Genomic DNA, 27,663 nt, shown 5'->3' with positions numbered 1-27,663 from the left:
AAACCTTTTCAAAATGTGCAAATAATTTCCGGAGTTCCCAAGCTCTTGTCAATAATCAATTTGCCATAAAACAAAAAGACTGGGAGAAATTAAAGAGGTGTACTCACGCAGGGTCTGCATGCCTCCAGGCTCAGGGCTTCCTCTGCTACTGTAAACTTTAATCACTTGTAATTTGGTTCTCTTTACCAAGTGCTCTTTGATCTGCTTGCAACATGCAACAATTTGAAACAATAAACTTAAACAACCTGTGTGACAATTGCCATCTGGCACTAAGTAGGCACACTTTTCCTCTAAACGCTAAGCAGTTTAAAATGGAACATCCTCACAAACGATCAAAAGGCATCACAACCAAATGAGAAATTAAACAACAACATGCTACTTCGTTTATGAAAGAACCGATGGAGGTTGAGTTCCTCTCCTTAAATATGCTCCATCACCCTAGTCTTCACAATCCTAAACATCAGTTCAGAATACTGAGATATTCTAGAAGAAATAACTGAAGTTAGTTTTGAAGACAACTAATCTTTATTTGTTCAAGTTTTAGGTTGCTTGAAACAACCACATAAATATTTGATACCAATGAAGCAGAAATTGAAGACGTGCTTTTTTGCCCCACAAGAATAAAGCATAATAAAACCAACATTTTTTTACATTTTTGTACCTTAGAAGTTGCAAGGTATTTTTCAGATCAAAATTTAGGATGTTTCCGACAGGACCCCTGACTCTCCAAACCCACACTGTGTCCCTTGTGAGTGTCTGACACAGCTGTGATCACTTACACAGTACTTTTACCCTTTTAATTAACCTGCCCAGAGGGGTGAGTCACTTCTACCTCCCTATTATTTAAAAAATGTCCAGTTCACGGACAGTGGTGATCAGTAGGTATACATAAAACTACAAGCCACCAGCTGAAAAGTATTTTATGTCAGAGTGCCAGCTACTTCATTAGATTATTTAATCATTATTTCATTTATTTCATGGAATCACAGAAATATTCTCTGTAAGCGAAACTACAAGCAAATTGTCATTGAGACAGACATTGATGGGTCCTTATTTCCGAAAGTGAACTAAGATAGCTTACGTATATTATTGGTGCCAGTTTCGAAATCTCTTAGAAAACGCATTTAAAGTGTCAAAATACAAGGCTCTTCTGCCATTCCTTTAAGACTCTGTACAAATATTTACTTAATGGGAAAATATCACTAAATAAATTACGCCAGTGGAAGAAAGTTCAGAAGAGCTTTTATATACAAGAGCAATTGAAGTCTGTTGCTTTCTTGGCTTGCATCACAAGAAAAGGCTTGAAATGTGGATTGTTTAAAAGAACTTTTAGTGCTTTATGTAGGTAACGTTTACACCTTTCAAAATGATGCATTTTTTAATGTTCTGATTCAACACTTACATCCTGTTACATTTGAAAGATAATACCATGACAAATATATTGACTACATTCTTGTTTTGTACTCGGTAGCTATTTCTCAAAAGTTCATTACTATGACTTCATTAGTAAGAAATATGTTATGTAACTGTCATGCTGTAAAAGCCTATTAAAATGATTCATTAATTGATACTCATTTATTTCCTGATAATCCTGCATCACAAAACTTAAAAAATACAATGTATTTCAAACATGTGGTGTATCTTACCAAAAGCTGTTTTCAAAATTAAAATACACTTTGAGGTATTGCTTAATCAACACAGACCTAGCTGATACAAACAGAAACAACCAACAAACCTTAAACCAGCCCTCGTGGGTCTTGCTAGAAATAATCTAGTTATGATTTATCTGTCTATCTAAACACATCAGGTGTTGATAACTGCTGAATAATTTAAGAAAAGCAAGCTTGCCTGCAATCCAAAAGGTTCTCAAACTGCTGCCAGCATGCTCTCTGTTCTCCTCCCTAAGGGAATAGATCATTAAGTGCAATGTAAACTTCTGAAGTGTTGAGTGCAAGAAAAGTCCGGGTGTTTAAAACTGTAAATCCTGGGTTTAAGTACAAACACGACATTCAAAGAATAGTTACCTCTGAAAAATTATGACTTGTAGTAGATAAATCCTCTATATTCTTCTCTGGAGCACTGTGGTATGCTTTGTTGTGAAGATTACTGCACCTGATTGCGTTTTCAATCAGCTTTCAAATTGAAGCAATTGTAAGGTGCGTGCAAGCAGCTTGTAATCCACACCAAGTACCTCTTTTTCCAAGCTCAACAGATCTCTCTGATTCTTAAAGTGCATGACGAATCAACAAATCTAGTAAAACTGCAGTCTTCTGAAACATTTGTTTGGAATGTGTGAATATTGGATATATACTGTAAATGATCCCCTTAACACGAGTTATTTCACTTCAGAGATCATGTTTTCAGCGACTTGTATATTTTTATTTTTGCTTTAAATAACTGCCAACAAATTTCTTTTGAAATGCGTGACCTTACTGTAGACTCTGTACAAGATAATTAGAAAATACAACTGAATTAAATGTGTGCTTGAAAGGCATCAAGTTTCTATCTCAGAAGTGAATGAAATACACTTTGATGCACACCATGGGAGTATAAGCTATTCTTCAAGTTTATAGCTCCCTCTGATGACCACTGGAAGTCTGACAAAAAGAAACTGAGTTTTTTTTTCTACCCTGCATCCAAGTGACAGCTGACTGGCTAAGATCTAATTGCTTTCAAGTGAGGTCAGCAAAAGGCATTTATCTAAGTACACTGAATAACAACAGAGAGAAGATGCTCAGAAAAGCCCCTCTTGGGTCAGTACTTGATACATGGGAACAATTCTGAACCTCAAGGAGCCTCTTCTAAGTTAGGAACAAGTTTGTATTCAGACTGTTTTTGAATTGCAAAATAAGAGAAAAAAGGATACTTGCGGTATTTGCTGCTGTTGCCTGAAAACAAAAGTAAGTATGCAAGTTAAATTATGACACAATTTTGTGATTTTCTCTGTACAATTTCCAGCTGTCAGATTAAATTTTGTATTTACCAATGGGAGCAATACTGAAGAAAGTGGTTGCTTTTCAGACATGTTCTAGTATGCTCTACATGTGTAAAGCTTAGAAGGAGGTGGTACTGAAAGTCTCCAGTCTCCAGTCTGTCCAGACAACTAAATGAGAGAAATTGTGGGCAGTTCTCCGGAAAGTGTTTGGTTAGCCGCAAAAGTGTCAATGATTATAAAGGCATGACTGCAACTATGAGGTGAGCAAATAAAGGAAAGCCTAAAGCAAATGTTTAATATTGATTTTTGCACTAAAGTTAGGATAAATGCTTACTAATTTACATCAAATGCTGCTGAGACATCAAATGAACAGCTCATTAATTACAGCTTCTACAGAGGTACAGAAAATACAATGCATGTAACAAAAATATGTGACATATCATCTTAATTTTTTTCTTATAGAGAATTGTCTCAGATTCTGACTGACCTCTGGGTCAGGGGTTGCAGATGTAATACTGCTACAAGACTGACCATAATTCTTTGTAAAAACTGCTCTTTTTTTTTTACAGTTCTGATATTGAAAAGACTGTCACCACGAACACCAACGATATGTACTGCAGAATGCATTGCTCTGTGTTGTCTGAATCTGCAATTAAAATATACAAAAGAGGACTATAGAAAACTACCTTCTTGGCGTTCAGAAAGGCAAAAGCATTTCTTGACACAATATTCACCAGTAGAAGTCCTGAAGACCTCCTGTGTGCAGACGAGAGGTCAGGTCCAGGACCTAGCAGCAACAGTCTGCATTTTAATTTCTATTTCAGTATGTTGTTCGTGAATACCCAGAACACTGCATTATAATGCGCAAATGGATGCTGAAATGGAACCTGCCAACTTTGCCCTCTGGACTGTACTTACTCTTTATCCTTCTAGTGGGCAGTGTGTGTTTAGCTTGCAATGACAGAACTCCAGAGCAACTGGCTGCAATTATGAACTGCTCCAAACATGAACGGCACACAAGAAATTATGACTATATGGAGGGAGGGGATGTACGAGTCAGACAACTTTTCAGCAGAACACAGTGGTTTCTAACAATTGATGAAGCTGGCAGAATTAATGGAACACAAGATGATACCAACTGCTACAGTAAGTATCTTGTTTTCTTCCATGAAATTAACGTTTTTTTTTATCAAATTCTGCTTTAAATTCACTTTCCTGCACAATCTGTATCCAATAACTATATAGATAAAGCTGTTGAAAAGTAAGATGCTTAAAATTTTATGATAAATGTAAGATATTTAACTACAACACTCCAGGCTTACCAACAGTTTTTCAATAATTTAAGTCAATATCTCAACATTAGCTGCACAGATCTCATAGAACAAAATGATGACACTTTAAACTACTAGATAACTTAGCAGTTTTTATTTGGAAATTACAATTAAGTTTTTAGGCACATTCAGTCTTAATTTCCAAAAGACTAAACCAAGAACAGAAAAGTGCAGAAGTGCAGAAAAGATTTAAGATCATTCCCTGGGGCCAGTCCTAGGGTTGCTTTCCAGGTCTTCTTTTACTTGAATTTTACAGCACTTTGACTTAAAATATTTTCTGACCTCATTGGAGAGTCATTATTGTTTTTTATTATTTTGTCATTATTTTCAATCCAAAAATGACCCCTTTCAATGTTCAGTCGCTGCCCATATATTGTTATTGTACTATATTCCCAACAACATCATTAGTTAACAGCTAATCCATTGCAGTTAAAAGAGCACAGACATCCAAAATGACAGAAATAAAAGAAACCAGGTGTCACACTTGGCAAAGTGAATTCCCACACTAAACAAAGATTGAAACAAAGTATACAAATCTGTCTTGAATTAAAAAGTGCTAGATTTCTATTAGCAAATCTGCACTGATTCATCTCACATAATCTATTTTTTTATTGATGACACTTGTTTACTAAAGTACATTAGATATCCAACAGTGAACGATATTAAGGGTGTTTATGTCGCAGCTTTATACCAGGCTATGCATTGTGAATAGAAAATAACTACGACGAGACATGACTGTTTTGGATTAAAAGTTTCATGGGTGTCCAAAAGCAATTATCCCAACCTCATTGTAAGCATCTGTATGACAATGTTCAACAACAGTTTTGGTGTGGTCAGCCAGTTAAGAGTACAGTATGTCTTACTGTATATTGCATTAATCTAGACAGATGTTGCTGCTGTCTGGACATACTCTTGAACACCTATTAAGTTTACACCACCTGTTCTTTCCAAAGAACAGCATTAATCTTTCCTATGATTTCAAAACTGAAAGGTACACTTTAAGTTAAACCTTATAAACAATTCAAGGTGTTAAATATTTGAACAGTGTACTTTATTTTATTATTGTTTTTCTAACATGTGCACTTCCAATACATCATAATCACAGAGTCCTAAAGTTGAAATACTGACAACGGCCATAACAATGAGATTTTGATTGCAGTTTTAATATACTGTATAAATAACAATACAGTTTTTATTTCTTCATTTTTCTTTAAATCTATAAAGAATAATACTGGTATTTTGTACTTTAAAAGAAAACAAAACTATAAAAAAGATTCATAACCAGTAAACCACCAAATCAAATAGTGATAAAGCAAAACACTAAACTTGAAAATTAGTTATGACAGCTATATTACATTTTGTCTGATCCTTAGTCACGTCACAGTTTTGTTCTTGTGTTCTTTTACCCTGGATAGGACCCAGTGGTTAAATTTGCTTGAGCTGCCCACAGAGAACTCAGCAGGAATTGAGCAGTGGTTACAGAAAAGTCATTCTGATGAGATATGCCTAAAAAATTCCATGGAAACTTTCTGAACATGTGTCATAATGTGGGTCTTTTTTTTTAACCAGGGCAATCAGGACATTTCGGGGACAGCATGACTAAGACATAAATAGTAAAATAATCAAATTCACTGTAACTTCATTTTACAGAAAGGAGAAAAATGTTTCAAGCAGCTGTTTAATTTTGAATTTTATATTAACTTCACCACTAGTTCAAGGTCCTGAATAAAGGAAACAATGTCAAACCTTGGTAAGCATGTGCTTCAGCTATTGTGCCATGAAAGGAAAGCAAAGAGGTTAAATGTTCTTCATAATAACTGGGTTCATCTTTGGATCATTCTCTCTGAATAACATGTCTTTTCATGTTTCGATTGTTTTATAAACGTTAAAGGTTTTAAAGAGGATAATTCCATCCTACATGCAGTAGTTCACAGTTGCATCATGCAGTGTGAAATAAACTATAGGATGAGAAAGGATATTTAAAAGTAGAAGAACAATTTTTCAGATATTGCTGTTGTAACACTGTCACACTTACTACGTATTGTACTAAAACTGCTTACCTGAAGTGATTAAGGATGGATTCAACTTGTGTGTATGTGGAAACAGTACAATTGTACAAATGAACACACAGCTACAAAAGGCTTAAAGACTGCCACCATCTCCTTAGACAGTATCTTGCAAGCTGTCTGCTCCCAAACAAAAGGATGGCGTGACAGAATCCATCTCTTCTGGGGATGGAAAAGAGGCTTGCGTAACAATTGGCGTTGAAACGTGGGGAAATTGATACACACAGATGTGGCTGACAACTGCACGCACAACACATAAGGAGACACGCAAGGCAGCTTTTGATGAAACCAGCATGAAGTATGAATACAACTTTTAAATCCTCCGTTCAGATTTTCCTAGCTATGTTTACTAACAAGGAATGAGTGACCTATTGCCTGCAGTGGAATATTTCAAAATGAAAAAAGAAAACATTACAAAAGCGCAAAATTACAAAACTGGAAATGCAGCCAAAGTTTCCCATTAGCAATTGTAAGAGTAAATAGAAGAATTATAAAGACAGCCAGGAAAACATTTAGAATTGGGCTTTTTAGATATTTAAAGTGTTTTAAATTTTAAATAAGGCAAGTACTGCAAAAGGCTGAAAAATGACAAATGAATTGATTAACTGAGCAATTAAACACAAAATATGCTGATGAAAGACATGAAGATCCAACCTGAATAAATGAAAGGATCTCTGTCAGATATTCAACTGCAATGTTTTTGTTGGGTTTTATGATGCTCTTTCTTATTAAAAGGCCATAATACTATGAACTAACTGAGAAGATCAGCAATGTTTTCTTAAATAAAACTTGTTTATATTTACACAAATACATGAACACATACAAGATTCCTAGACTGGTCTTGGCAGTGTTAAAGACACTTTCAAAAGATTTGTTTAGTTAGTGCTGGGTGGTGTCTTGGACTTACAGTGACTAGCAAACCAATAGATTTTTGTTAATGTAAGTTAATATCTGTTCCAAGAACATCCACAACATTTCTACAAACCAAAAAAAATATTTAATTAAATAAATTATACAGTCCAGTTCATAATTTCTCCTTAGGAGTTATTGATCTCTAATAAATAGCTACAATGCTGTTATGTGTGAAACATAAATTAAACTTACTCTAAATATGATAAAACAACATCATTCAAAATCCTGAAATATCAAGTTAAGGAAATACTTAAATCTAACAGGAATGTGTTTTATAACAGTGATATAAACATTTCTTCACGTTCAAGGACTTTTATGAACATTAAAGACTGCCTTTCTACTCAAGGATATAGAAAGAAGTGTATATTTACAGTGAACAAATCAGACTGTTTCTATATGTGATATTTTTAATTATAATGGTAAATTTGACAACCAAATTCAAACTGCAGTAATTCTGCTAATGAATTGTTTTTAGATTCTTTAAAAACAGAAGTCAACTTGGTCCTTCATTAATCTACTATTTGGATTACTAATACGTGCAGCATTTACATCATTACAGTCTTAGAGCTGGAAACAACAAAAGACAAGAAAGCAAGCATTTGAAAATACAGCTTAATCAAGGGTAAAAATGATATGATTTCCAGATAAAAAGTCTTGATTCTCGGCAAAAAAAGCCATTACTTTTATGATGAAGGCAACCCATTTTCCTTGTCTTTCATCCAACAATGTTGTCTGAGCCTTTTAAGTTCAAAGAAAAGTGTACACTTTCTCATACTATGAATGTAGATTATTTGTACAATATTCCTGTCAACATTTTTCTTTAAAAGGTGCAGCAAGCCAAAGTCTGATTACAGAGAAAGCAATTCCTCATTGCACAAACTTAGATTATGCTTTGCATGCAAACTAGCAGTCAGTGAGTAGGCCACTTACATACTGTTTAAAAATTAGCATTTTGTAAACACAATCTGGGGCACAACTTGTAACAATAGTTATGTTTTGATTTTTATCTGAAAGCAGCTCTGTAACTTTTCATGCATAATTATTTCTCTGCTTCAATGTACTTATTTCCTTCAGTAATAACAAATGCAGCTAACTGCAAAAGTACTACACAAGACCTCAGCAATCTGATAGTGATGATCTGATAATTACATTCATTTTGAATTAGTTTTTGAGAAAATCTCATTAATGATTTTTTAAACTTTTTGGGAATCTTTAATTGCATGTTATCTCTTTTTAGAAACATGACTTTTCTCACTCTCTTAATATTATTTTAAAAACTATTCTAGCTTGAATGCTGTAACCTTCATTAAACAAAATTTTATTTCAATCAATACACCTCAGCTTATTTCTAAAATTATACCTTTTGATATAATGCATGTGTTACCAAATCATTACCCAGTTTACTAAATGCAACTGACAGCCAAGTACCTGCTTTAGGTTCTGTGTTTCATGACAATGTAAACAATTTAATTCAGTCTATGTTTTTAAACTGAATTGTTTTTTGTTATTTTTATTGCATACAAATCAAATAAAACTGTTGTAGATTTCAGTGGAAAACCCACATCGTTTAAAAAACTAAACATCTATGATCTTACAATTCCAAACGTAATTATTGCCATGCTACTAGTCAATATTATGCTATTTAACAGAAGCAAAGAAGACAGTATGATCTTATTTTGGTTTTATTTTTAATGGAGTCCCTTGAAAAACAAGTTTCGTAATCAATACAAGTTTTGAAAGTTACTTAGAAAGCAATTTTCTGCTGTACAGTAGGTACTGAAGCTGTTTAGCCTCCTATGGGTGTCACATTAGTATTCTGGGCTGACAGGGATCAGCTGTTCCTCAGAGCTCTGTGTCCTAAATGTGAAGCAAATCAAAGCAAGGTGTACTCTGACTTTGCTCAGGGAGGACAGAATTAAGGATCACCCACAAATTAGTTTACTTAGCCAGAGGCAGGAGCAAAATGCAAGGTAAATTTGTTCAAGCTGGGGGAAAGCCTTATGAAGCTGCCCTAAACAGTAGAACTAACATTTGCAGTCCATATGTGTTTCCTACCATCTCCTTATACCCGCTAAACAGTTGCAGTTGCTGAAACATGAAACAGTAATAAAGTACACATTCTGTGATGCCTGTGAAATACCTCTGTTTTACCTCTGAGACATCCATCATCACTGCTACTAAGCTGAATGTACTTTCACAGCATGCTATGTTATAAAATAAAACAATATTTAAAAAATTGAGTAATCATCCAGTTTTTCCAACATGCAAGTGATCCATCTAAAGTAGGGGTTTGCTTTCAGGATCATGAATAGGTCAAGTTAAACCACAGGGCAAAACAAGTGATATCAAATTTCCCAATTCATTCTATGAGAAGAACATGACAAAATTATATTTGTAATTCAGGGACTGGGAGTCTTAATCAATACCAGTAACAGCTTTTTAAAGAAGGCTGATCATGTTTTTTAGCAGTACTGTATGTAGTCCATATTGCAATTATTCTTTTTAATCTAATTAATTTAAAGGCCCTTTTAATTCTAACTGAATGTGCAATATTTTACAATGGTGTTAGGACAAACTTCTGTTTGTTCCAAGACTTTCCATGAACAGTAAAACCATATTCACCAGTTCACACCAATGACAGCTCGTTGATGATAGGACACATTGTTTTGCCTTAACAAATACATAATAATGTTTCAAAATACTGGGATGATGTTTTTTATTTTAAATTTATTTGCTGGTAAGTGAAGACAGTACAGTAAGAGTCACAACATTAATGACAATGTCTTTGACCGCCTGCTTAAAGACATCTGTCATTACAGCCCATAAAGAGTGGCTATTTAAAAGAAAGTAGTCAGCAGACAAAAAAGGATTGGTGCCAAAAGCTTCAGACAAGAGAAGGAAAAGACGGTTGAACAGACTATTGTAAGAATACAGGCTTGTGAAATTCCACAGTCCTGAATACACTGTAGTGTACAGACTGTACCCACAGTGTTGGGAGACAGCAAAGTTATAACCTTTACTAAAGGGGCACAGATGATTGATATGTTTCAAGATTCTATATGTTAATTAAATACCAATTAAGCTATTTATAGTGAATTCACTTAAAGCATGCCTCTAAGAGATACAGTTCACAGCCACATTTCATTAGAGTCTCATAATATTGTCATTTTTAGCACACGCAAGCTACATTCTATAAAACAAGTTCAAAGTTTTGATATATGTAAAAGAGTAAATAGACATCCTTTACAGCTTATCCAAAAGCATGTGGTGTGAACTCACAAAAACAATCAAAAACAAAACTCATAGACTTCCAGTTACTGAGAAAGTGCAGGATTTTTAAATTGTTTGGTTATTGCATTTTATTCTACATCCCTAGTCTGTGTGAGCTCCTCAACAACCCCTGTAACATAATGGGCACAGTTTGCAGCATGTTGTTACATCACTGCCTGCAACCACTGCAAGCTTGTGAGCAGACTCTCAGCTCATGTGCGCTCTGCTTCTAACACCAACAAAGAGAAGACAGAAGTGGGTGAGCATCTGTTTTTCACTCATTTACTGCTAATGAATAAATACATATTACTGATAATAATTTGCTTAGTGGCAATATACAATACAGAAACTTGACATTAAGTACAAGGAACAGGCAAGCAGGTATACGTGTATAGATCTGTTATGTAAAAACCTTGTTGGTGTATATTTCATGTTTAAAGGAATAAGTGCGGATCGCAACTTACATTACCGATTTGAGAATTAAAAACATTATCGCAATATAGTGCAAGAGTTATTGAAGATGCAGCTGAGAGATAAGAGATCATGTCAAGTGATCCAGCACTGTCTAAATGTGAACAGGTACTGTACCTGTATGTCTTGAGCTGGTGTCAAAGGGCAGTTAGGGATTGTGCAATCCTGATGTCGGTGCATAGTTCAGTGGCAAGGGTGGAGAATGAATGGTCACTGGATTAGGTGAGCATAGAGGAGAGGCAGACAGTTTTGTGGAAAAGGAAAAGTGGAGAAAGCAAGAGGGTATAAAGAGGGAGATAAAAGACTGCATGCAGGCAGAAGCAGAGTGGCTGAGATAATGATACGGTACAGTAGGTGGGAATTGGGTTTTGTAAATAGGATGCATGCAGCAAGAGGGAACCAGTGAACAACAGCAACTGGAGTAACATAATAGAGTGAGAAAAGTAAGGAAGAGAAGAGATAAGGTGAGCCATTAAATTCTGGATGCACTGGAGCATACGGATGGTGTAGGAAGGATGATGAATGGTAGTTACAATTCCCTAGGTGGGAGAATCCCAGAGCCTAGACTAGAAGCTAGACTAGACTAGTGAACAACAGCAACTGGAGTAACATAATAGAGTGAGAAAAGTAAGGAAGAAAAGAGATAAGGTGAGCCATTAAATTCTGGATGCACTGGAGCATACGGATGGTGTAGGAAGGATGATGAATGGTAGTTACAATTCCCTAGGTGGGAGAATCCCAGAGCCTAGACTAGAAGCTGTATAAAGAGGCTGGTAAAAATGCAGAGCTTGGTTGATAAAAGTGACTTAAATGACAAGGTCAAATAATACATACATATTCTTAAACATAGTAAAGAATAAACATTTACTTGCATAAATGCTACTTTTCATTCCTTTGTTTTGAAGCTGTTGGCAGCATATCTTGACCTGAAATTTTTAGGTAACATAACTATTAACCATTAGGTCATTTCTTGCACATACTGCACAACATAGTCAAACATCATGCTGGACTTCCTTAATGGATTTCAGATAACCTCTGTGCATGTTTGGCCTACTAGCCCACTAATTCCAAAAAAAAACATTTATCAAACCCCTCATCACTACATTTATGCTGAGATTTTGTCTCACCAATTTGTCGCACATTTGTCACTGATGTAAAAGATGTTTATACTTTCGAATTTTAATAAGCCTTCAAACCTATAAAACACACAAAAAACACTGTCTAGGTACTAGGAGAGGTATATTCTTTTGAGCATGCAGATGTTTCTGAATAGAAAGACCTCAACTGTGTTTTATTAGCATTTTAGCCTTTCCTTGGACTTTACAGCTTTTGCCTTTGTGGAAATAATCTATACCATCTGATATTCTACATGTTTAACAAGCCAGTAAATTAGAAAATTATTTGTTTGCGTTTTTCATGTAAAACAGCAGTAGTGTGTGTATCATTCATAAAATGTCTGAATTACTTAATCTAAGTTAAATAAAAAGTAAATTCTTAGTACTTTTGGCTAGTAAGAGTATGTACTAGCTGAAAAACTGAAGCTTTTCAATTTTTCACATTTCTTTCAATCAAACAGCCAAAAAGCAAATCCACAGTTCATATTATCATGCCAACAGTAAATGTAATGATGGTCTGTGTCATGCTTTGTGCCACATTAAATTTGCACATTCTAAATTATATTGAGCTTGCTTTTGAAAACAGTAAGATTGCAGTTTAATTTCTCATAAATGTCACAGTTTGTCTGAAAGCAATTTAAGTAGGAAATTCTGTGGCTACTGTATGTATCACACTGAAGAATCATTTGCGACAAATAATAATTTACGTATTGCAAATGGAAAACACAAAGAAAATAAAAAAGAAATGCCTTCAGTAATCAGAAATGCCTTCTGCAATTTCCCTCACGGGATCAATAAAGTATCTATCTATCAGTAAAAGAACAATATTTACAAGTGTGTACAAATGCATACTGTATATGCAAACGTCATATTTTTCATTCTTAATCTTCAACAAACCCTTTCCCTTCCCAGCATTACTAACCATGTGCAGAATTATCCAATACTGCATACATGAAGTAAAATGACCTAGTACAGCAAAACAAGAGTGGGATTCCTAATATAAACAATTTGTTTTAAACTAAAAAAAACGTTAATGATATTAACCTATTTTTAATTTAAAAGTTCTTGCATTACTCGGTTTGAGAAAATAAAATACGTTTGCTGTCTTGGTAAAAAATATCTATACTTGTTTTTATAGCCTGCATAAAGACAATGTAGCATAATGTCCGAAATATTTATTATAGGTCTTAAACTGGCTTTACAATCACCCAACTCCACCCACAACACATCCCCACACACACTTTTCAGGAAGTACTAAAGGTGTGAAAATTGCACCAAATTGAAAAAAAATCTTTCTGATGTGGGCACTTCTGGTTCTGTTCTGGAATAATTGGGATTGTACTGCTACATAAATATTTTAGGCCATTAGAAAGAATCAAGTGGAATTTTCCCCTTTACCATACAACACTGTCTACCAGTTCACAACTCAATCTGTTCTTAATTTAACCAGGAAAAAATAGTCCACATGGGAATGATTCAGGTACAACATTACGAGAAAAACACAACTTTTCACTTGCACGTAAGGCTTCATATCATTATTTTCAAAAAGATTAAACTTATTCACAGCAAACAGCAGAATGCTCAATTCCTATGAATCTCTGTTCTTGAAAAAATCACAAAGACTAACGTACAACTGTCTTTTTTGGTGGATAATCGAACCAGAATGTGTTGAGTTTATCAAGTATTTTTAAGAGAAATTTCAGTAATTACAAAGACAACACTGCTGTAAAACTAGAAACTGGTTAACACTAACAAGTGATTTGCTGCTTTACTTGAATTAAAAACAATTACATTACTTTTATTTTTCATTATGCCCAACTGATCACAATGTATTGATTAAAACGCAAAAAAATCCTCATATGAAACTATCTTTACTGCAAGGCAAAACTCCAAAAGTACTTCTTTTCATTTACAGTATATAAAAGACCACACAAGCACTGCACTGAATCCATACTTAAAAGACAAAACAGAAGGGATGCCTTGCCTGATCTGATAAAGACTTTATTTCTTTGAAACTTGCTTTTACCATAAAAATTAGGAACAAGTTTTCTTGTCAAATCTTCTTTAATATTACATTTTCCAAGGGAGGTAAATATATATATTTTATTGAGAACAGCTTGGTTTGATAAAAGTCTGTAGCTAAAAAAAAAATGCTTTCGAGGAGCAATTAAACTAATGTTTGTCATTCTTGCTTAATTCTTCAAAGAGTATGGCACATTTCTCCCTGGAGAACAATAGCAATAAAATGACCATTAAGGTAGGTGTTTGAAGAATGAATGTCCAAAACGTTCAAATCTCTTGTTCTGTTTATTATGACTTGCAGCTTCCAAAGTTTCAATGTGCTTGCCCTGCATAAATGTGTCTGCTGTATATTCTTAAAGGATGTTTCAAACCTAATTTGATCTCATGCATTTCAAAAACCTTAAGAACACATTCCTTTGTAATTTTTAAATTTTGGATTCAGAAAATCCAAAAAAATCCTAAAAAAGGCCTTGTTTTCTATATGCTAAAAGTTCAGCTACGGTTCTGCAATCTAGCGTGCAAAGCAAATGGGAAGGGGCAGATATTTTTTTCTTCAGGGAACAATCTTTAATCTGCTACCCATATGTGCAATTGCATGAGTTGTGGTTCCTGTAATGGCCACCCAAACCATTTAACAGCTTTAAAATAAAACCAGAAATACCACAAACTGATTAACAGCAAAGACCCCATCCTGTTTTTATAATGAAGATGATTGCTAAGGAAAGGTCTGTCTTGTGATTCATTGCAGGTATTCTAGAAATACGAACAGTCTCAGAGGGCGGCGTGCTGGCCATCAAAGGGGTGAAAAGTCAATATTATATAGCTATGAATAAGCAAGGAAGATTATATGGCAAGGTAAGGAATTTAAAGTGTTAAAACATGCCAACATCTAAGAAGCTCTATTCCTATTGAATACATTTCAATACATTGCCAGCTGTACTTAATTTTTAGCCACCAGGAAATGTATTTCAATATTTACACTCAATATTAAATTTACAATAAAACAAAACAATGAAAAAATCAGGTTCTTATGGTAATGCACTTTTGAAAGGATTCATAAAACAACAATACAACCTTACCAAAGGTTATGTATTATTCATACTGCCTGAATGAGAGAATGAGAGAAAATATATCACAAAATAACTAAACCATGTTCATACACTTTCAGAAATAGCAAAATTACAAAGTTTGAATTAAATTGTTTTCTTCTTAATTTACAGAAAACCTACAGTGAGGACTGCAACTTCAAGGAAGTCTTCCTAGAAAACTATTTCAATGCTTATTCCTCTGCAAAATGGACTAATAATGGCAAAGAAATGTTCATTTCTTTATCCCACAAAGGTGTCCCATTAAGAGGAAAAAGGACAAAGAAAGAACATGTCACATCTCATTTCATACCCATGAAATGCAAAGAAGAGAAGAGAGTGGATTAAAACTCTCAAGACGTTTTATTCAGTTCAACTTTGTGAAGGGTCTTTTTTCAAAGCCAAGCCAAAGCTACTCCTCTATATCGAATTTCAATGTACATACATTATGACTCCTGTCATAGCCTAAGACAAGAGTCTCAGAATCATTTATTATAGGGCTTGGTGCCTTCTGGTTTTAGTTCCAACTTGAGTAATCGATTAAACAATTTACCAATTTTCTTAGTTACACATAAACAAACTATTTCTTAAGGTCTTATACAGCAAAGTACTCAAATATTATCTTAATGCAATTACCTTTAAATTACTCTAAAGCCTAGTATTACAATTATAGGTTTATTCTATGCTGAAAAGAGAAGAAAGGAACAACAACGTTTTGGGTGTGGAGCCTTCTTCGGGTGGCTTCGAGTTCACAAAACTTTAATTGTTCCTTTGCAGCCTACGCATGCTGATGCAGCTACCCACCTGTATTACAATTATGCAGTTAATTTAATTAAGCCATCTAGGTAACCAAGAAACGAGAACAAAATCCAGAAGACATTGGGCTCTCCAGGAAGTGGGTGTTAGACCCCTGGCCTAAGCACTCAGACATTATACTAAAACAATAGTGGAAAGTAAAGAAAAAATAAAGAAAAAAAAGAGTAATATTTGTTAAAATTGATTATATGAAGATTTTCATGTGGCACTAGAACAGATTTCTGATTTGAACTTCATCCTCATAGGCCTATTCTTCAGGTTCACATGTATAAATAAGAAGGTGAGAAGCCTTCATACCAACCTTTACCATGAGAACCCTGTAATGAACGTATTGGAGGTTTGATGTGATCCTCACAAAATGTAATAGATGAAAGTAGTAGCTATAAGTATACAATCAAACGTAGGTTACAATGTAACATGCCACTTCAAAATATTCTTTCAATTTTTTTGTTTTTGTATGAAACACTTGTAAATACAAGATACAGAATAACATAAATACATTTTCTATTTTATTACAATATTTACATTTTTATAAATACTATAGGAGAATGATGTGAAGTTTCTTACTACAGACAAGAGTGTTTGACACTGAAAGTTGTGAGTTTGAATGGCACTGATCAATTTTATTTTTATTCTTATGTGATTGTTTATTAAAAACTAAAAGAGATATTATATCTGACAAAACTCACAAGATGTGAAAATTGTGAAAGTTCAAAATTTAAAGTAGACAGGATCAGCCAACCCCTAAGAGCTAAAAACTGAAAAGATATTCTAACTTCCTCAGTTAGAGGCACTACTCTCTAATTTGATCGAGATCATAAGGGTTTTGTATCCAACAGAATGTGTTCCAGCATAAAAATAAAAAATAATAAAAAACCGCAAAATGCAATAATGACTTTTTACTGGGTTAAAAAGCTGGAATTACTACTGAAAACTAAACAAGCTGGACTTGATTTTTATTATAATTTGTTCCTTTTTTAAAAATTAACTTATAAAACATAACAAAGGACAAATCATCATAATGCCTTCATAAAAATTTTGACTTAATAAAAATCAGATAACGTTTTTACCATACAAATGGACTATCAGATTTTCCAAAAGTATGCCAAATAACTTCTTCTATTTAATATTGCATGTATTATTTGCTCTTCTGTCCACTTTTGATATAACATGTAATAGGCTACTGCCTTGAATAATTATTTACATGGCTGCTAAATCAATTCAAACTATGATATATAAATGTTAATTTTAACTATGCAAAGGTTTGAAGCTGCTGAAAGGAATAATATCAATATTTAATTGCAAAGTAAACACTGTTATAAATAGCTAGAGTAATTTAAGCTGTAGATGATAATTACATTTTCCTAAATAAATCTGTCTTCCAGATCAATTCTAATACAAAAGAAACGTATCTGTGGCAGAGCATTTGTCTATTTTGAAATGAGTCACCTGATTCTTCTGAACTTAGCATCTAACATTCCACTTTCAATTTTTAGTGATATTTTAACAAGACATTGTTCATCATATTCACTGCAGTCTCTGTAAAGTAACTCCTTTGAACATGTATGTGAAGGACAGAACCTTAAAGATGTAGGTCATCTCATTATAAGCAACAGCAGGCTTTCTTTGTGCATTATAAATAAATAGAACTCATGTTTTAATATATATCCTGCTTAGAACTCTAATCTGTTTCTTTAAATCATGCATAGAATATATTGCAACATTACAATTTTATTCAAGGTTGTGTTTATACTTCAATGATGTATGTTATTTAAGTTATTTATATAAAATCCATGTCAAGTTATGCCTGTCTAATGTGTGTTTCATTTAATGAATTCCTGGTCATCTGCTGCTGTTTATGAGAAGGCGCTCTGGCACCTCTTGCTGCCAAGAGAAAAGACAGGAAGTCAACCACACACGACAACCCACTTCCTTCCTCTGAAGCCCAAAAAAGGGACAAAATAGCACGTAATCATTGTGCGGCAACTCTGCCAAATACAGAAAGCAGAACTTCAGGAAGAAGGGCAAAGATTGCTCAAATGTCGCCAAACATCTTGTCACTTTCAGAGGTCAAGCAACACTGAATATGTGTAAAATACAAAAAAGGCTTTGAATTTGATTTCCCGTGCAAATGCAAACTAACAGGGAAGATCAGAATTCATAATGACATCCATCCATTAATTTTTTAACCTCATCATCCAACTCAGGGTCACGAAGGAGTCAGAGCCTATCAAAGCAAGAAATGGGCGCAGGGTACACCCTGGATAAGTCACCAATCCATTGCAGGGCACAGACACGGATAAGCACAAGACATCCAGAAGCCAGTTTACCTACCAGCATGTCTTTGGCCTTTGGGAGGAAACCAGAGCACCCGGAGGAAACCCACACAAAAATTAATTCATGATTAAGACATTTTTTCTTAAACTGTCCATTCTGTACTTCTTGCAACGTAAGAACATCAGAATGTAAATTTGGAAAATATGGAGACCATTCATCCCATCTAGCTCATGTGTTTTTTTAGTAGCTATTTAATCTAAAGATCTCACCCAGTCATTTCTTGAAAACAGCCAGGGTACCAGCTTCAGCAATTTGGCATGGTGGTTTGTCCTAAAGTCCCACAACTCTTTGTGTAAAGACGTGCCTACAGTATGTTCTCAGAGCAGTCTTAAAAGAATTCTCAGTCTTAAATGCACTTCTCCCAGTTGCAATTTATGTCATCTGGTTTATTTTTCACTGTTAAATCCATAAGATTACCTTAAACCTAAACTTACAACCTCTTGGTATCTTAGGTACTGTATAGCAATAATTCCCTGTAGTCTATTAATACTTACTAGTCAACACATAATTAATTGCTTCTTAACACCATAACACAAAAAAATGATCACAACTGTAAAACTGTGCCTGGGCTATGTCCTGAGATAGTGGTGCTTCTCCAGTGGAACTAACAGAATAGTCATTGAGGGCAGATTTTTGTCTCTGACCTAGAAATCTTTTTAAAATTACTCCTCAAAACACAAGTAAAAAAAAGTGTTTCCTTTTTTGTTTCCAGTATAGCAGACAGTGGTAAGAAAGTTCTTTTTTTGTGAACTAGGACAGTGAGATCTCCAGGTTGTCTGCCTAATTGTCAGTATACTTATACACAGATAGTCTGAATTTTAGAGATCATCTTAATCTTAAAAAGATTTTTCTTTCTTTGCTGGTTTTGGCGTAAAGATTTATGACAAGGGGCTACAAGAATCAGAAAAACTAACATTTGATTGTAAATATTCTTTTTCTCCATTGCTGTTCCATCCATCAGTCTTTCCCTCAGAACATTTCTTGTTAAACCTTTTCACTTTTTCAGATTAGAAAGGAAATACAGGCCTCTAGAAAGCTAAAGTACTTCAGATATACCTTCATCATGGTAGACAAATCACACTATGGTATTTCTACAGACATAAATAAAATGTCTGCACAATTCAATGATACAATCATTTTAAGTTACAAAAGTTCACATTAGGTATTTTAAGCGAAATTTTATACCTGCCAAATACAAAAATACTGCAACAAAAATACTGGCAGACTGCCGCACGCATGGGCAAGTAGATAAAATGAGTTTTACCTTCTGTTGGGGTTCACATCTGGCTCAGAGAAAAATGACAGATAAAAAGATTACAACTGGGAGCACAAACCTCTGAATCAGTTAGACCTAAACAATGTCTGAAACAAGGTGAAAGCTTGTGCCAAGTCACGCAAGGTTGGTTTTAACTGATAATTCATAACATGTTCAAACCATACATCATTTTTACTTGAGATTTAATGACTTTTGGACATTTATTTCTTTGGGTTACAGAGGTTTTCATTTTCAGTGATATTTACAGTGGTCGCCTGGCATTCAGAAATACTCAGATCACATTGTGAGCTATGTGAATGGCAATACAAGCTTACAAATTGCTAATTAAACAATACCATAAAAGCACATGCAAGAACACACATGCATGTTGAGCTTTTGAAGTACATCAGTTTCATAATAAATTGCAACTTTAAATTGCAATTGTTGTAATCTGTTATCTTATTGGCAAGAAAAAAATATTTGATAATTTCATGCATTTTAGAAAATCAATTTATTACTTTCATTTGACTGCAAATGTAAAGCCAAAAAAAGGATCTAAAATAAGATAAATAACTGTATAAAATGTGTTGTTAAGAAGCAAGAATAAAAATATTTATTTTCCGGGATATAAAAATAAAATTAGACAACCCTCTCATGAACCTTTGCTCTATTACATCTTGGAAGGGCCAGACCACAAGTAAGCTGTTAGATATTTGGTATTATTTTTATTAGTACCATAAACTATTGGCTGCCATACTCATCCTGTTGTTACCAGAAAACTCAATAAAATGGTTTTAAGTGTCTTTCGCTACTTCAGCTAAGTACAGTAAGAGTGAGTAATATAATAGCATTTGCCACATGTGTTTTTGAGACATTTGCGATAAAATAAAGGGGCAAAATTCTTTGGTAGAACAACTAAATCCCACATCTACAAAAAAGAATAACTTCTTACAGTTTACGAAAGGTTCGGTAAACCTGCATTGAATATGCAGAACAAAATGGAAACGTAAGCATTGTAATCTCCTTTATTATGATTTTTATTTCTTTTCTAGGTAGGCAGTATTTGAAATCCTTAAACCCCTCTGATTAAGAATGTGGCAAAACCAAAAGAGCACTCAAATGTATCCGACCTGCTCAATTTAATGTGTTTCAGAGCCATATGCTCACCTGCTGGCAGATTTACTTGAAGACTGCAAGGCCAAATTGACACAGGTTCTGAGTTCTGCTTTATTATTGAGAACAGGGGGCACTTCTTTACACAAAGGGTTGTGGGAGTCTGGATGAAACTACTGTACTGATCATACTGTCATTAAAGGTGATACCACAGTTTTCAAGAAATGGCATTCAAAAAGATCAGCCATATGCTCAACTCCCACTTCTCTTTTTGTGATCAGCCAAACAGTCAACCCTCCTGTTCTAAACATTTTGTTTGTGGTTTTTTTTTTGCCTAGGCTATTCCATAATATATTTTTTTAATTTGCTCCATCTTCCAAGATCTTTAAGCAGTGCGTGATTTTGAGATTGACAATTTGAGTTTAGTAAATGGTATTTTTGCACACTTAAAAAGCAGCTTGTTTAATTAAAGTGGAATGTAAAATTTGGCAGATTCATGTAACTTGGGCAGAAATATTTTGAAAATGAAAACTGAGGGGAAAATGCTTTGAAAACTTTCGCCAAATTCTCAACAACTGACCCATTGTGGGTACTGGTATCTAACTTTCCTCAGATGTCTCACTAAACTATGTTGGGTTTGAAAGTGCTTAAATGTTGGGCTTTAGAAATACGCTATAAATGTGAAGATTTCATGAAAGATGTTAAATTTAATGGTTATGCTTGTACCTCTCTCTTAACAAGACAAGCAGGTAAAGTATACTGATAGCTAGAGATCAATAGACTTGAAGATGTCTTTTCTGGAAAACAAGCAGATGCAACTTGTGACTGGCAGGTAATTTAAAGATGTATTTTATTCCAGAGTCGTCACAACTACAGTGTTATTACCTTCTCAGAAATCTCAGAAAATGAGCAAGAGTGGGCCTGGTCACTATTGGGATGGGGGACCTCTAAAGAAAGCCAAGTTGGACCAGTAGGTAGAGTTCAGTACTGTAACCTACCCACAAGAAGACACAGACTATTTGGTCATTAATGATCTCTATGTACCGTCTGTAAGACATCACCCTGATATACTCTGATCAACTCTGGGAATGCACAATCTGGTTAACCTACATTTCTCCCAGAACTGAGTTGGTGAAGCAATTTCTTCACTGAAATTGCTGCACTTCAATAGAAATTATGTACAAAAAATGCTGTGGAATCCTTTGGGATGACAAGAGCTATACAAATGCAACAAATTATTATTACAAGACTCAGGTAAGGATAACAATTTTATATATTTAAAAGAAATAATTAAACTTCACTGTCAATAAACATTCATTAGAAGCAATTGATATTATGACAAGTATTATGTATTTGCTTAGGAGACATCCTTCTTAATACAATAAGAGAATACATTTGGATTTCTAGAGAGAATAATATTTACTAATTGCACTACAGGTCATACTGTAATGAAATGCACAAAAACAAATTCAGCACCAAGCAATACTACACTGTTCATGTAATGATACTGTACACAAACACAAATTAAAAATGATCTTTCAATCTGATTAATTTCTTTGCATATTGTTTTTAATTATTTTCTGTAATCCACCTGCATTACAGAAAATATACAGAGCTCATGTTCTAACTTTTGATTGTGAGATAAAGTGAAAATCCCATTACAGATGCTTTTTGCATCCTTACTTGATTTCTAATCTAATGTCAAAAGAGTGGAATATGGAATTAATTGCACTATTCGAGTACCAGATGAGAAGCACTGAAGTGAGCTGGAAGCCAGAAGTGAAATTCCTAGACAAACATAGCTCAAAGAAATTGCGTGTGCACAGGTGTGAGAAACCGAACTTTTAAAAAACAAAAAAAACTGTAGATTTTCTGGTTTTAGACCATAGCCGATTTCAATTTTTGCACTTCAAAGAACTAGTCAAATAAATCCACAATCTAAAAGGAACCATGCTGGCTGTACACATGCCCAATACATTAACACACAGTGAACTACAATAAACCTAGGAATAAACTTTAAAAGGGAAATTTTTGTTGTTGTTTTCATTGACTTCAAGTTACTGTAGTAGGCAGCTTAAAAACCAGAAAAGTAGTTCACGAGAGCAACATCTGTTGTTTTCCTTGGCTGTGTAACAAGAACAAAACTTTGGTTATTCCAGTTACATTCTGTAAACCATACCTGCTGAAAGGAATACATACTCATATTTAAAGTACAAACAATGAATATACACTTTGTCTTATTTTATCTCAATGGAAACATTAACTATGAGAGAAATGCTTGCTTCCACACTGAAATGTATGCATAAGTTTGTCCTGACCTCACATCATTGTATCCTGCTGAATTCAGAACTCAGAGATTAAACTGGCAGGGATAAACATAAATAGAAATATTCCCAAACCACTGCCCAAGTAAATTGCCCAATACCAGACGTCAAAATAATTACAAAATCAACACATCTGGACTGCATTCTGATGGGTCACATAATTCTAAAATGATTGCATGTCATTCCTGACCACACACTGCAGCAGAACCTCTCAAGGCTGTCACCCATATTTGCTGTTCAAGTTTTTATTTTATTGTCCTTGGGCACTCACTTCTCCTGTCTTAATAAACAGTACTTTCCTGAATAAACCTGGGTGAAATCTCTTGTACCTTATTTTTGAAGAGAACCAGTCAGAAATCAAAATCTTGTCCCCACCACCAACTGTGAACTCGAATCCTGAGAACTAAGAGGAGCCTTTGCTATCCAGTGCTTTTCTGCTGTTGCCCCAAGCAAACCTGCCATCCATTACTTGGTTTGTAACCTGTGATTTTCAATTTAACCATATTTAATTATAATTCACATTTGAGTGTTTAAAGTCAGATTTCCATAAACAGTACAAGTCACAGATATATGGGAAGTTATTAAGCAAACCTGCACACAGATTGTACAGGTAAAACCCAATTTCAGTGCTGCACTGTTCAGTAATTACTTGAGACTTTAGGGAAGCAAGTTACTCAACTTTTCAGTTTTTACAGAACTGTTTTTCTGAAAAATCAAACGTATTATGGAATTAGATACTAGGATATAAAAGGCTACAAGGACCTTTATAATACATATATGTATATGAACTTCACAAGCTATTAACAAAAATCATTAATCATGTACATTGTATCACATATAAGTTGATAAATGAGTATTTATTGAATTTTATTAAACATGAGAGATCACACAAGCATTAACTAAGACTTTTTTATTTGTTCTGTTCAGAGGTAGGGGTCATGGGCTCTATTACTAAAGACATGTGGTCAAGAACAGAAGAACTAAAGCTTAAATTTGAAACTATTTTCTTTTTAATTATCCAGACATTTTCCTAAACAGGGTTTAGGCTTTCCTGGAACGCAGTTCACGGGCTTATTCAGAGAACTGCAAAAACAAACCAAGCTCACAGAACAGGAGCAGATAAGCCCCTCTGAGCAATATATGAGGTGTTACTAGGGAAATGAAAACAAATTATATCACCCGCTGTAAAAGGAAATATTCCATATGAAAGCATAAAAAAGTGTAAATGTAACAACATGGCATGCTTTACAATTATTATTTCTATATTGATTAGTAGTTTTACATCCCAATACATTAATATTAAAAATACAGTATTGATCTGCATTTTCATTTATTCTACAATACCTGATATTAATGTTAGTATTTAATCAATATCAGTATTAAATATTGCTGCTTTCATCTCTGGTTGACCTCCAAGGAAAAGTCAATGGGCTGATGGTAGCTTATGAACACTGCTTTCAAAAAACTTAACACTGAACTGTTCAAATGTTTATCTTTTTAGCAATACAGTAGCACCCCCACCTGTCTATAATGAATGATGCATGTGATTTTAAATGCTCTGCAGGAATAAGCACTCAGGAAGGCCACTGGAGGTAGGTTGAAGGTGATTGCATTGTACTGGTTAGTTATTTCTAAAACTGATCTAAGTAATTTAGCAGTATAAAGCATATGGATTTCAATAAAATTACATGATACTGTACATTCAATTACTTACCGCTTGTAACTGACAGGATCTTGGGTTCTTTGCCCACCTCTCCAGCTCCATTTAACACCTCACTCAACCAGTTTAGGTTCCATTTCTTCCATGAATATAGCACAGGTTTTACTCCTGGAAAAAATAAAAACAAAACAGGTACTGCTATAAGCATTCACAGTATGTACAATATGTGTAATGATTGCTATAATACAATGTTGTCTGAATAAAATAAACAGAAATAAACATTACCTGAAATCCAGTGAGATATCAGATCTGTTAGTTCAGTTTTAAAGTCTTCATCAAAGTGACCATGAGACTCTGGGAATGCTCCATAAAATGCAGAATAAACTGCCTGGGCTAAGCAGTCTGCATACACCTTGAACATGTAAGAGAATATGCATACTGTTATCACACGGATCCTGATATTTATTAAGACTAACACTAACAACATTTTTGCATTCAAATCACAATCAGAAACTTTAACGCTTAGTAGTCAAAGAGCCAAACCTTACCTACGAACTATCAAGCGAGTGACCTAACCTGGGACATGTCAGGTACCTGTGAGTTTGCAGTGATTTCAGTGAGAGCAGCATCCTTCCTCTCCTCACTTCCAATTCTGCAATGGGAACTGAGGAACTGGCAGCTCAGTAAGAGCCAAATGGTAATAGTGACTGTTTGACCCCAAGATCTGTGTGGTCTTTAGCCTTTTCCAATCGTTTCACAATGTGCGATAGGTGATTGAGGGAGAAAATCAAACTGAAATATATTTTAAAGATTAAAAAAAATGCAATTTGCACAGCTGAAGTCTCTACTGTATAGTATCTCTGCATACTCATCCTTTATATTCATTATGCATCTGTCCTTGTAAAGGAGACAGCAACCCAATGGCTATTCAAGCAGGACAGGGGGGACTGAGGACTGAGAGAACATGACTTCTAGAAAGCATGTGACACAGAACAAGAACAAGAAGCACCCCAGTCAAAACCAAACTCGTGAGTTGTGAGACAACAGCACTAACTGCACACAACCATATTGCATCATGTATTAAGAACCATGCAATTAATTTACACACATAATGTAAAATACATGAATAAATTAATGAACTCACATTAAAAAAGAAAAAAAACTATATCTCTGCTATTTTGCTGCTTGGAGAGCAAGTAAAAACATTAAACAGCTTCAAACAGCTTTCAAAGTTGGAACTTTGAAAATACCTTAAACAATTTGTCTTTCACTTCTGGTTGCACTGTCATTAAGAGTACCACAAAGTTTTCAGAAATTCGATCAAAAAGCTTGTTTTCATCTTCTGGGTTAGGCTTTCAAAGGAAAAAAGAATTGTGTTAGAGATGAGTCCAGACCCACCTGTCAGAACTGAAAGGCTGCATGTATTTTTTAAAGAATTTAAATTAAACTAAACTTGAATATGGGAAACTATATACTACATATTTAGCATGTTTAGGGGAATATTATTATTTTAAAAATAAATAATCAAATGAACAAGTAAAGGTTTATTCCAGGCTGAAAAGAGAAGACACCTAAATAAGGCTCCACAGCCTAAACGTTGTGTTACTTTTCTTTTCTTTTAAGCATGGAATAAACATTTGCAGCCTATGCATGCTGACACAGCTACCTACTTGAATAATCAAATGATCTTACTTTATGAACTGACATGCCACAAATTAATCTAATATAGAACATTACATTTATGTCATTTATTTAAACAAATTAAGGCATGCTTTTACAGAATTAAGAAGTACAGCACTTCAAAGGTGTGAACTTGGAACATTTCACCAATGGGCTTGAAGGATCAGTGGTATATCAGTTAATTCCCTGTTGTAGCAGATAGCAATGAGGTATGAAACATCTGTTCCCGGACTTCTTTTGTTAAATTCCAGGTATCTTTTCAAACGACTGTATCGTGAAAACTGTATTATGGAGCAGTGGCAAACAGCACATACACAACTGGAGCCACAAAGAACATATTTTAATGGACCACAACAACGACACTGAACAGGTAAATGAGTTGAGCTTTGTGTTTCTCCATGCACGAAAGCCATTACAGCATTACAGATACACAGATAAAAATGAGCTGACATAGCGCCCTCTGGTGCATATTGTCTTTGTCAATGGACATACAGTATGCTCCTTGTGGCTCCATTTCAATACGTACAGTAAATTTCATTACTGGATAGTGAACAGTTTACAAAATGAAGTAGTAGCTTATAAGTTATTGTATATGATTAATCATTTACATAAAAGATTAAACAGAGCATTTAACAAAATATATAAAATTGAGATAACACAAAATCCTGACAAACTGATCTACCCCATTATGAGTACAGCAAAAGAGAATGTAAACATTTCAACAGCATTTCTAATCTATAGCAAGACTTCAAGGGAGAAAACTAAATGAATCAAGTATATTCTGTCTTACCTTAAATGCATGAACATAAAACCACCAAAAGGTATCCTTCAGTACAGCAACAGATGACTCAGTGAGAAAGAATGGCTTCCAAACCTTTAGAAAGCCTGACTAGAGGGGAAAAGAATGCATCTGTGAGGATTATTCTAATGGTGTAAATAAATTTTTTGACTTGAGTCATAAAATCTCCAGATAATTAAAACACGCTTATCAATTCTGAATTCAACCATAATTGGATTTGGTTGAACAAATGCAGCCTTCTATAATTCAATTGGCTTATTTGGATTCTTGGCTCCCGCATTATCCTCTGGGTAAGAGAAAGTGATATTGTTGATCATTTTGGTCACCATGTCACAAAAAAGAAATTGCTGCTCAGGAATCAGTCCAGAAAAAAAGCAGCCAAATACATTCCTGGGGCTTAAAGGGGTGTCCTTCTGACAGGCTAAATATAAAAAGTTTGCAAGCACGAAAGGGCCATTTGGCCCAATAAGCT

At 34.4% G+C, this 27,663-nt stretch overlaps 1 protein-coding gene across 2 annotated transcripts; it reads left to right on the top strand.

Annotated features, from left to right (window-relative positions):
• The first annotated feature begins 2,826 nt into the window (after nt 1-2,826).
• Nucleotides 2,827-15,611, top strand: fgf7 (fibroblast growth factor 7). Of its 2 annotated transcripts, XM_088921546.1 has the most exons (4): nt 2,827-2,900; nt 3,505-4,081; nt 14,871-14,977; nt 15,343-15,611. In XM_088921546.1, the coding sequence occupies exons 2-4, from the start codon at nt 3,796-3,798 to the stop codon at nt 15,553-15,555; spliced, it is 606 nt and encodes a 201-aa protein (XP_088777672.1). In that variant the 5' UTR covers nt 2,827-2,900; nt 3,505-3,795; the 3' UTR covers nt 15,556-15,611. The 2 variants fall into 2 exon arrangements, with proteins under 2 accessions (XP_088777672.1, XP_088777673.1); XM_088921547.1 differs by lacking the exon at nt 2,827-2,900 and having other exon boundaries at nt 3,204-4,081.
• The last annotated feature ends 12,052 nt before the right edge of the window (nt 15,612-27,663 follow it).

Source organism: Atractosteus spatula, chromosome 7 (assembly GCF_055471065.1).
Source record: "Atractosteus spatula isolate fAtrSpa1 chromosome 7, fAtrSpa1.hap1, whole genome shotgun sequence".
Taxonomy (NCBI): Eukaryota; Metazoa; Chordata; class Actinopteri; order Semionotiformes; family Lepisosteidae; genus Atractosteus; species Atractosteus spatula.
Note: the sequence above shows the minus strand (reverse complement) of the source record. Positions and strands in the feature narration are given on the sequence as shown.

Bases quoted from the DNA above. Each gene is read 5' to 3' on its own strand.
- fgf7 (XM_088921546.1), top strand. From the start codon at position 3,796: ATGCGCAAATGGATGCTGAAATGGAACCTGCCAACTTTGCCCTCTGGA. The intron at 4,082-14,870 runs GTAAGTATCTTG...GATTCATTGCAG, and splicing joins AGATGATACCAACTGCTACA to GTATTCTAGAAATACGAACA. The intron at 14,978-15,342 runs GTAAGGAATTTA...CTTAATTTACAG, and splicing joins AAGGAAGATTATATGGCAAG to AAAACCTACAGTGAGGACTG.